At 39.5% G+C, this 11,423-nt stretch overlaps 1 protein-coding gene and 1 long non-coding RNA gene across 2 annotated transcripts; both read right to left on the bottom strand.

Annotated features, from left to right (window-relative positions):
* Nucleotides 1-1,144: 1,144 nt before the first annotated feature.
* On the bottom strand, nucleotides 1,145-7,471 carry LOC121858824 (relaxin receptor 1-like). Its single transcript, XM_042355456.1, is given in 14 exon segments — nucleotides 1,145-1,205; nucleotides 1,927-2,567; nucleotides 2,850-2,892; nucleotides 2,895-2,975; nucleotides 3,416-3,471; nucleotides 3,473-3,558; nucleotides 3,905-3,989; nucleotides 3,991-4,020; nucleotides 4,022-4,046; nucleotides 4,500-4,598; nucleotides 4,601-4,660; nucleotides 5,808-5,875; nucleotides 7,388-7,419; nucleotides 7,421-7,471. Coding segments are annotated over 13 exon segments (918 nt in total). The 3' UTR covers nucleotides 1,145-1,205; nucleotides 1,927-2,365.
* Nucleotides 7,472-8,055: 584 nt separating this feature from the next.
* On the bottom strand, nucleotides 8,056-10,462 carry LOC121858822. The gene is made up of 3 exons (XR_006087531.1): nucleotides 10,386-10,462; nucleotides 9,088-9,159; nucleotides 8,056-8,126 (listed from the first exon to the last, which is right to left on the bottom strand). It is a non-coding gene; the product is annotated as an uncharacterized LOC121858822 (long non-coding RNA).
* Nucleotides 10,463-11,423: the final 961 nt, after the last annotated feature.

Raw genomic sequence — 11,423 nt, 5'->3', positions numbered from 1 at the left:
GAATCAAAAGTTTTGTTACTTCTATTTTAGGTTGTCAATATTGCCATAGGAAAACTATGCTATTTTTATCTTTGGGTTCACTATCACCTTCTGGTTCACTGTATCACCTCGTTTACTGTATTACCTTGTTCACTTATGGTTCACTGTATCACCTGATTAACTGTATCAACTAACGGTTCACTGTATCACCTTCTGATTAACTGTATCAACTTCCTGTTTACTGTATCACCAGCTGGTTCTTTGTACTGTACCACTAAAAGCACCTTCCTGACACCTCTTTTATGTGGCTTGTGATACCTCGAGGCACATTGTTCATAGCACCTTAGTATGGTACCTTTAATTTGAACGGGTACCTTCCGTTTCTTGATAATACCGAGACACGTAACAGAAAGAGAGCAGAAACTTACACTTTTGCTGAACACACTATACACTATTCCTCTAGTAAACACTGACAACATCCAGTGTTTATATAAATACAGTACAGTACACCGAGTTCTCACCACCAGGGATGTACAAAGATGATTGCATCTCATCCTAGATATTAGTGCTCTAAATGAACACCACCGCATGCAGTAGATGGCGCAACATTCAGAGTTGTTTTTCTTGCAGGATTATGGAGAGCACATTGAGTTATTGGGTTGGTTATGCTTGCGAGTTCTGGTTCATATTAAACTTTTAAAAGAGAATTTGTGATCTTTGTATGTTTTGTTAAGTGGCACTATTTTATATTTATACGAGATCAAGAAATAATATGCCTAAACACATTCACCGTACACTGAATTTTTCCTCATTCTGTGTCAGTTTTATGTACATGACGCCATACTTGACTGCAATATGGCAGTATCAACATTATGCTTATTATAACCTATGAGGCAGAGTTCTGAATATGACCTTAGTATGACGCCGTCCAGATCATCATCACCTGAACAGGAACTTTACATCACTCACTTTAACTTGAAAATAAGTCGCAGGAAAAAGTCTCCATTGAAATCACACATTGGTTTCCCTTGGCATCGACAAATAGAGAGACTCACAGCTTGGTCTCGGCTTTGGGAGATCTCGTCCTGACCAGGAGACCCTTGAAACCTCGGCGAGCGTGGTGTCATCGAGGTTGTGGGAGGCGCCATTGTGCAGATGCAGAGGTCCTGCCTTGGTGAGCCTGTAGGTGGCACTCCTGAAGAAAGACGTCCTGGTAACCTCTGAGTCTGACGGAAGGAAGGGAGATGTGACATTGTATTTAACTTGTTCCTTAAGCTACCGCACAAAATAGATTGACAAAACTTAACTCTCAATTTCACTTATGGGAAAATTTAAATCTCTCCATTCTTTCATTGTACACATAAAACATCTAACACACACACAACCATTTAAAACAAATATACACTAAAAGTAGCTAACACACATAAATGCACACACACACACACACACACCATGAAATACATGCACGCACATGGAGAATATATACAAATACCTAAAACAAACATACACCAAGTAGCAGATACATATGATTGCACACACACTTAATAATACTGTAATAATATATAATGGTTGCCCCTCGTGATTAGGGATGGCCGGCCCTGGGACCACCTAGGCATAAATTTTTTGAAGTGTAGAAGCTGTCACCAACACCACATCCTCAGTTAAAGCGCTGTATAACCCACTATCAAGGAATATCCAAGAAGACCAGACAATCGCCAACCGCACTGGCTAACCATTACCCCAGAACACGATCCTCAAATTGATTAACATCTAGGTTTCCAATTATTGCTGGGAAGACGGAGATAAATGGCACAGAGAAACTTGCCCATAGTTTCACCCTGCCCGGGGATCGAACCCACGTCCACTCACTTGCAAGGCGAGCTAGCGGACCATTACACCCCATAAAATGCCTAACGTATACAATACAGTGTACACATACACACTCACCAGAATCTCCGGTGTGGCCAGCGACACACGCCCCGCCCCGTGAGAAAGCGTCGAACCTGGGAGCGAAACTTGGTGGTGGTGAAGGTGTAGAGGAAGGGTTGAGGCTGAGTTTATGGGCAACAACACCACCACCACGTAGGCGAGAGCTTGGCTGTAGTGAAAGGGAGGAAAAACCATATGTCAGATACAAGATTCATTTAATTCAATCTCCACCTTTCCCCAAATAAGTACTTTTTACTACAAAATACAACGTTTCCAACCCAGTGATAATTTCATACACAAATTCCCCAAACAAGTGTTGTGAAAATCAATGGAAACACGGGTAGTCTTCATAACCAAACCTGTGGTTACAGTGGCCAGTGACTCATGGTGGAGGCCAGAACTAACATGCTGAGGATGTTACACACTATCTTCAGGAACCCCAAGAAAATTAACCCATTTATTGATACTGACGCGTGATGGGGATGTCGGCAAGTGCCATGATGCGGAGGATGATAATGGGCGTCCAGCAGAGGCAGTCGGTGAAGACTATGAAGAAGAAGCATGGCGAACTCTCGATCGCCCAGGAGAGCGGTGTGTTGGCTCTTGTCCTACGGATGCTGCAGAACATCCCAGTGTACGACATTAAGATCAGTACCACACTGAGGGAGGGAGAGAGAGAGGTGTCATCACAAAAGAAAGATGCTGTGGACTCAGAACATCAAACACGAAGGAATGAGGGCGAGTGTCATCACAGATTCTGAACACTGAACAAGGTGTAGTTAGCAGATGTAGTGGTTCTTAGATCTGTTAATGAAAATTATGAACAGTGAACACGAGACTGAGTAACTTTTGAACAATGTACACTACAGGTAGGAGATATGACATCTTTAAACCACTGACGAGGATGTTCTGTACGGTGAGTTAACAATAACACGACTCACCCAATTTGGTTAAGGCCAACAAAGATGAGAGCTGAATAGAACAGCCGGGCACCCAGGGTCGTCCAGATGCAGCGGAAGCACAACCCATTGTACCATAGAACCTCGGCTGCCCTTGGTAATAGAGAACTGATGCACCCAGGGAGAGAGAGACAAGCGAGTCAAAATTTGTAAACAACTCTGTCTGTCTTGCTTACATTATGACTCAATTTATTATGAGTAAGAATTGAAGTATATAACATATTGTGTTTACTCATTTAAAAAATGCTTTGCTTCAAACAAATGTTCAGCTATCCAGTATACTCACTGTTCACACAACTTATAAATTATATATCCTTAACTATAATGTAAATTTAGTTTATTCTACAAGTCAATTACAATATAAATTCATCAGCTATTCAGTAAATCTCCGTTATAATCTCATTTACACGCTTCATTTATACTGAAAATCCTACAATTATCAAGCTTACACAACTCATATGCACCATTAATCCTACAGGTATTCAAGTAATGCCATGTGTCAACTAAGTCCTACACGCAAAGTAATTAATACCTGTCAAGAGACTTACCTGGGGTGACGGCCAAAAGGAAGCTGAGTGCCCAGATGCAGGTGAGGGCGACCTTGGCCCTCCAGGGAGAGCTTGTGCCGCAAGGGCCAGGTGATGCATACCCACCGCTCCACAGACATAAACGACAGGATCAAGACCGACACCTTCAAGACACCAAGGTCATTGTTATTAGTGATTATACGACAAACTATTGGTTTTCGTATGTCGATAACTACTAGCACTCCTACATCTATAATTATTAGAAATACAACATATATTGCTACTGGTAAACTTTCGTTGTAACCTCACTGATATTGACGAAGTAATCCCAGAATTAATTATCTTACAGACAGTGTGTAGGCACCAACAACGATGATATTTTGAAAATTGAGTCTTTGATCTGGTGTAGGTGTGTCAATGTGGTAATAATTATATACTAGATGGCCATTGGGGAGAGGAAACAGCTTAGTGACGTCACAGTTCTTAACATATGACCTAGTGGCATCTCACCTCGGCTGACGTCATGGCCAGGACGCCGGTGAGGGTACACTGCCAGGAGGTCATCCAGTAGTAGGCGTGTTCGTGGTACTCGACCGAACTGTAGGTCCTTGGCGGCCACCACCACAGATAAAACCCGTCAGCAGGTCAGCCACTGTGGGTGAACAGGGTAGTGACGTGTTAGGACGATAATACAAAGGAGTGAAAAACTTCACTTAAGCTATTAGAGATGATATCGAAACAAACTTTAGCATAATTTGATGTATTTCTTTATTACCATTTATTTATTTTTGGTGGGGAGGGGGGTAATAGCATTTCCTCTGAGGCAACTAATAAGTTCTACAGTCATAATGTCTAGTTGGTCTAGAGAAATCTGGGCTAATAGCAACAACTTTAAGTACGCTTGACAGTCATGTGAATAACCTTTATTTTTTCTAGGATATGTCTTGTATGGCACAGATTATGACAGAGAAGTATATGCATTTAACCAGTACATGTATATCACCAGATTCAACCTGTAGAGCGCTTGACAACCTGTACAATGTATACCCTAGTACCGGCCTGTAGCTGTACACAAGCAGATAATTATCCTACGTGCATCACTGACCTGCCAGGTTACGGATGAAGAGGGAGAGGATCTTGTTGTCGTCACGGGAGAGAACGCGTCCACTAAGCACCATCAGGTTCCCCACCAGAGTCACCAGGCCACCAACCACACTGCTACCCGTAGCTCCATCCTTACCATTAAATGTTCAAATGAGGACACACCTGTATGAAAAGATTAATTAAGTGTTTAGGTGACTAATTAAAGAACGTGTGGGAGAATTGTAGCGTGATAGGTAATGGGAGAGTCTGGATGTCTAGAGATGAAATAAACGCTAAGTTTGGTGTTGTGAACCCCACCTGTTAACAAGCTTCTCGACCCTCAGCCGGCGTTAAGTCTCACCTGGGGACGCTACCAAGGTCTTACTCACCCTCTAAAAGTTTCAGATTTTTTCTTTAAACTGCGCTTCTTGCCTAGAGAAATTATATACTCATTTAAAATATTTTACCGTCTAGTATGTAAATTTTCCAAGGATGTCAACATTAAAACGTTTGATTTCAGCGCATTTCCTGAAGGAAATTTTCTTGAATTAAAATATTTATTTTCTGTATAAATTATTAATATCTATTTGAACTAGACTTTTATCACGACTGGATGTCAGGTGCGGATCCAGGCACCAACCAATATTTGGGGGTGGGGACCTGATATAAATTGCACATACCCAACTTTTGTGGATGTAAGGAATCGGGGAGATAAAAGTTCTTAACACCCCGTCTAAAGTTAATATGATCCGGGAGACCAAGTGATCGTCATCCACCCCTGAGAAGCGCCTGCATCATAAGCTTTTCTACTATAAACACTAACACAGAACCTGGGGGAATTTTTCAGACATGCAAAGTTTTACAGCCAGTAAACGGTGCCTGAAGGATTTTGTAGAGTGGGCAGACCAAACTTCCTTCCCTCTCCAATCCCTCCATTCTTACCAGGTTACCCCCGGCCTCTCACATCAAGTAAAATACCCGAATTGAGAGTAATTGCTTATTTCATGGTTCATTAAGCCGATTTGAAATTAAAGGTGTTGAAATATTTTTGTTTACAATATTTAGAATAATTCCACAGCGAGATCCACTTACCTGTTGAATAGACTGACGCCCCGTGGTAAAACTTATACAAGATACAACGAAATATTAAAATACTATTTGCAAATGAGAGCGAAATGATCAAACACAATACACAAGAGACAACAGCATAGTAAACGTGATAAAAACATAAAAAGAAGACTTAATATCATTCACACATTCAGTCGTTAAATAAACATCATTGGTCAGGCCAGGTGAGAGGATCAACCAGGTAACACAGCCAGGTACTCACCGTCAGTCTTGGGTCGACAGTCCAGTACATGAAGTAAGTAACCACAGTAACGGAACCTCTTGAAGTATCTAGACACAGAGAGAGAGACATGATACTAAACGTTGTACAGTATGGCTATATCATGTATGTATGTATAAGCACTGAACAAGGTTTGTGTTTTTCAAATTTGGCCTTTCATATATTTTTATACGGAAAAAGTATAAATGTTTATTAAATCATCCTGAATGTATTTTTATGATTAATGGCAAGTTTTCAATCTCTTCTATATACATTTTTCTAAAAATATAGACTAACTTTACTATATAAACACGTTAGTTTTCACTTTCCCCAAAATATAGATTAGCGTGAAAAATACGCCTGACTTAATACCGTAGTTTTCACCACTTGGAGTCATAAACATAGATTTTGTTTAAATTTCATACAAAGATACTACCTACATGCTGATTAAGGATCTAGGTTCACAATTTGAAAATTCGAGTAACTGGTGTTAATTAACGACTTATGAAATAATTAAATATATTTAGAATATTGTACTTAAAAAATCAATTAAACTGTGCATCAAACACGTATATACAAACACACAAAAGCACATGCATTTATAAACACACATGTGCACACACACACCACTGAGAAAGAAGAAGAGACACCAGGTACATATAGCATATACCTGTCCTCACTCCCACATACACGAAAAAAAATAAAACACTACACTAGGTACTACACTGCTCTATCGGTCTTCAGTTAGTAGCATCAGGCAGCTCATGAGAGGTATGTAAGGTAGCATTATTTAGCAACAGGTGACACGGAGCAACAGAACACACCTGTGCCACTCAGGTAACACGTGTATGGTCTGCCCTTGCCTACACTTGCAAACACTGACTGATTAATTAACAAAACTAACGGAGACTAAATGACTTGGGCAAATTAATTAAATTACTGAATATATTATACATGAATAATAACTTGTCATTATCTTCAAAGTATACTGTATTAATAAAAAATTATAATACTGATACTATTTACATGTAGTTTAATAATAATACAAACTTATGAATGACTGTACCAACGTACAGTATATAAATAAAATATTAACGCCTTAAAATACCGTAATAATATTGTACTTTACCTAAAGATATACATTCAATTCATCCACTTTAGGTTACATTCAACACACCACACTCAAGTCTACGCTGAATATTCACACGGGCAATATTACTGACTGTGGTGTACGAGGGACACACACACACACACACACACACACCACGCTCCTCCAGGCCCAGACCGAAGGCAATTAGCACAGACAGCAGAAATGAGAGATAAAATGAATGAATATTAGTTTTCCATCACAATACTCACCGTCAGTATTTGTATAATGGTGATAAATGAAGGTGGTGATGATGAATGAAGACACTGAACATTAATGAATAACGTTCTTGATCACCGATGATGAATGGGTGACGATGAAAGAAGGGCGATGATGAAGACAGCGAACGGAGAACAAAAGCAATAGACATGAATATATATAAACACAACAAATACACAGGCACCTACACATAACACACCAGGTATAGAGTACTCACGCGTGGGTGACGTTGCGGGTGGACGCGGGTGAGATCGGCCGAGATGTTCACCAGTAGGTCAGTGGTCAGCTCTATGTTCTCCATACGCCTGACGAAGAGAACCGAACAGGTATTAAAACTGTCGTAATCAAAATTGAGTCTCTCCCCACAAACAATCTCATGTAGTAAAAGATAAAGCAGAGAAGATATAAAAAAATTTTATAAATGACTGACAAGATAATTACCGGTTACATACCAAATCCAAAGTGATCGATAAGTTATAAACGACAATATCAAACCAAGAAACAAGTTTATATGCATTGATATAAAGCCACCCATTTACACCACAAAACACTCACAAATTCCTTCATAAGCCTACACAGAGCATTATGATTTGCCTCTTCCATGTAATAAGGCCCCCATATATCCGGTGGAAAACGCCAGTGTAAGTGATCAACAGTACCTGAGCAGCACCTGGCTATAATTAACATGTGTTGGGGTTCCAAGATCAAGTGCCTGTAACTGTGTACACCTGACTACCATCACTTAGAAAATTGCTCATCTGTCTGTCTCTCTCATGTCAATTAAGACCAGTCTACTTCCAGGTAAAAACGAGTAAACCTGTGTGTCACCTGCCGTTTGGAGATGTACACCTGAGGCAACATCCTACTACAACCATTACATACTTACAGAGAGTCCATTTGGAAGTTGTATGAGGGTAAGTGCCGCTACCACGACCAGCGGATTGCCCTCCAAATTCCTGAAGAGAGAGAGAGGTTGTAATAAAATACTGTTGATTCTCAGCCTCCAACTAAAAACAATAACACTGGATTGATTTTATTGCCTTCAGAAAATCAAATGAAACTACGCTTATCAACAAATTTTAATTTCCCATTCATTTTTTTTTATTTTTTTTATTTTTTTATTTTTTTACTGGGTTTGGAGGACAATTATTTCCAACAAAAGCCCAGGTGAACCATCAGACCTAACTGTGTAATATTAAAAAATCCGTTTTAGTCATGAGTTTTATGGGGGCGCTGGTGGTAGAGCGGTACCGTTCTTGCCTCGCAAGCAAGATGTCACGGGTTCGATTCCGGCCGGCGGAAGTTGTTTGGACTTCCTAGTCCCCTGGTCCCTGTTCACCTAGCAGCAAAGTAGGTACCTGCTGTAAATCGAAAGTTGCAAATTCAGATTCAGGACAAGTTGTTGGAGTTTCCATAACTTGCTTAGACTAAACCATTGACTCTTTCAGGCTTCTACGCCCTCGACTCTTCAGGCTTTACGCTCTTAACTCATGAGACATAAGGCAAGCATGAACTTAGCATGCTTCCCTGTTGGGCGCTGTACACGCTTCTGCGCTTCACCTTACACAAGGATGTAGGGGTGCCCAATAAATTAAAAAAAAAAAGTCATGAGTTGAAGATAAAGGATTAAACACTAGACAAAACTAAAGAAATGCGTTTTTAGAATTTTCAAACAGGTAAATTCCAACGACCTCCACACTTTTTTAGTTGATAACGAGCATAAATCCGTGAAAAGGGTATATATTTGTTTTAAAATTGTAAAATACACAAAAAAAAGTAATCCGACCTTCCACACTTTTCATATTAATTTCCTGAACTAACACTTTTTAACGTGGTTTATAAAATAATGGAATAAATAATGCTGAATAAAGCCATCATACTTGACTGACTCGGAAAGACATACTGTATAGTACTCACAGGTTGACCAGAGATATGAGGCCCTTGAAGGTGCTGGCGTGGAGGTGCTCGATTCTGTTGTAGTTGAGCTCTCTGTAACATGATCAACACCGAATGAATCACACACACACACACACAGACGAGCAACACTTGTATAGTAAAACAAAATAACTAAATAAACGATAGTATTGGAAAAATGCTATTCAAATTGGTTTCATGTAAATGTTGATAATAGAAGTGAATGTGAAATGAAATGAAATGTGATGTGTGTGTACTGCATCACAAGGCCATGGTGTCCCCCATATAGGATAGCTTTAATGAACACAAGCTACACATGGTGCCCTGCAACTGTTCAACACAATGCATATAAAGTTTCTCTCTAAACTCACCCTCACACACTTCAACATGGGCGAATAAATATTTTATCATAAAAAATATATATATATATATATATATATATATATATATATATATATATATATATATATATATATATATATATATATATATATATATATATATATATATATATATATATATAACTAACAACCTTATTTCGACATTTTAAACTGCCATTTTATGATTCTTAAAAGTTGACAAGAACCATTAAAACTTTCCTCTCTGGAGTTTAAAATATTTCTTATCAAATCAAATTCCTGTTTTTAATAAGGAACTTTGAATTAAACTGAGTAACGCAATTAAACACTTCCTCATTGAGAGAATATGTTCCGCACTCTGGTCTTTCAACAAAATACGGAGGAATCCGCGCTCACAATTTACCATTATTGTGCATCATGGTGAAAGTCGTCGACGTGTTTGAGATTCTTTTGATTAACTCCGCAACATCAAATAAACTCGAAGCCTTGTGTTATTATATGGATGGCTGGGGATGTATTCACTGTGTTAACAAGCGACAAGGTTTTATGCGAAGTGGAAATGCATTCACAACGACAACACTGACAGATGACTTAGTTGAGGGACAAATTAATCTAGACTCTTCTGGTACTGTTGATTTTAACGGAGATAAATTTTAAGTTTATATTTTAACATTCCGGGTTGTCTCGTTCTTCCTCGTGAAGTGAAGGGCAGTGAGGACATTATGACCTACTATATAATAATAATGTTGACCGAGCCACATTATAAAAACCTCTTACCTTTGGCCTTTATAACACACAAGTAGTGACTGTCGGTAGTAATGATGGTAGTATCGATAAGTAGTGACGGTAGTAGCATCAGTGGTGATGGGTATAGGAGTGATGGTATGACTAGGAAGGGAATGGTTCATGGTAGCTGCAGCAGTAGTGATGGTATATACTCACAGGTCTAACAGCTTATCCAGGTGTTGGAAGGCTCCGTCGTGAATCACTTTGATCTTGTTGTGACGTAAATATCTGCCAACACCGAGAGAGTTAACGTTAATGGTTGTGGTATCCATATCGTGACGTAGTAGTCAGAGGGAAGTGATAATCTAGTTCAAATGTTGTTGGTAGTAGTAGTAGCAGTAATAGTAGTAGCGGTAGTATTAGTCGATAGAGGTATAATAACAGTAGGTGTTGTTGATGAATTAGTAATAACAGATAGCAGTTGGTAGTTCAAGAAGTTGACATTTGTCATACAGGAACAAGAACCTTACAGAAGCGCGCGCGCACGCATACTCATGTACGTACGTACGTTTGCTTCTGCCAGCCAAGCAGAACCTGGAAACTTAACTGGACAACGAAGATGCTGAATACCATCGTGAGAACAATACATGATCTAAACTGGATTCATCGCCTGTTTTAGCAGAAGATAACGTTATGTATGAGTTTAATAACACACTGAAGGTGAAAAATTAAGACTCCTGACAAGAGAAAAATACATCTAATGTCTATCTATTGATTTTCCCGTCTTACCGATCCATGTAGGGAAACGGATCTGTTCACCTGAGGGCCACGAGAGCAGCAAAAGGGAACCAAGTTGAAAGTTCTTTGATATGTCCTGACACATGATATATGTATGCCGTGAGTTGTTGACTTGTTTCCAAGTTCTGTCTAGCGGAATACCGAGTTGGAGAGATGATGAGAGGGGAGAGAGAAATTGGTCATCACAGATACGTCCAATCTCCCAATCATAGTTTCACGGCTCCTCCCATGCAACAAGTAATAACTCTCCGAAAGCCATAAAGAAACTATCTCAACCTAGAAATAATACACAAATGTTGAGAATTGTATGAGATCAATCGCTGCATTATACCAAGTCAAATGGACTACTACGCCGGCCGGAGATGACAGAGGCATTTAGTCCTCTGGGAAGCATTATGCAGAAAATTAATTTAAGCATCAGCGTCTGGGAACGGCGGAAGATTTTCCAGGTCGGCA

This window comes from Homarus americanus, unplaced genomic scaffold (assembly GCF_018991925.1).
Source record: "Homarus americanus isolate GMGI-L3 unplaced genomic scaffold, GMGI_Hamer_2.0 scaffold17805, whole genome shotgun sequence".
In the NCBI taxonomy this organism is placed as follows: domain Eukaryota; kingdom Metazoa; phylum Arthropoda; class Malacostraca; order Decapoda; family Nephropidae; genus Homarus; species Homarus americanus.
This window is presented reverse-complemented; position numbering and strand designations above follow the sequence as displayed.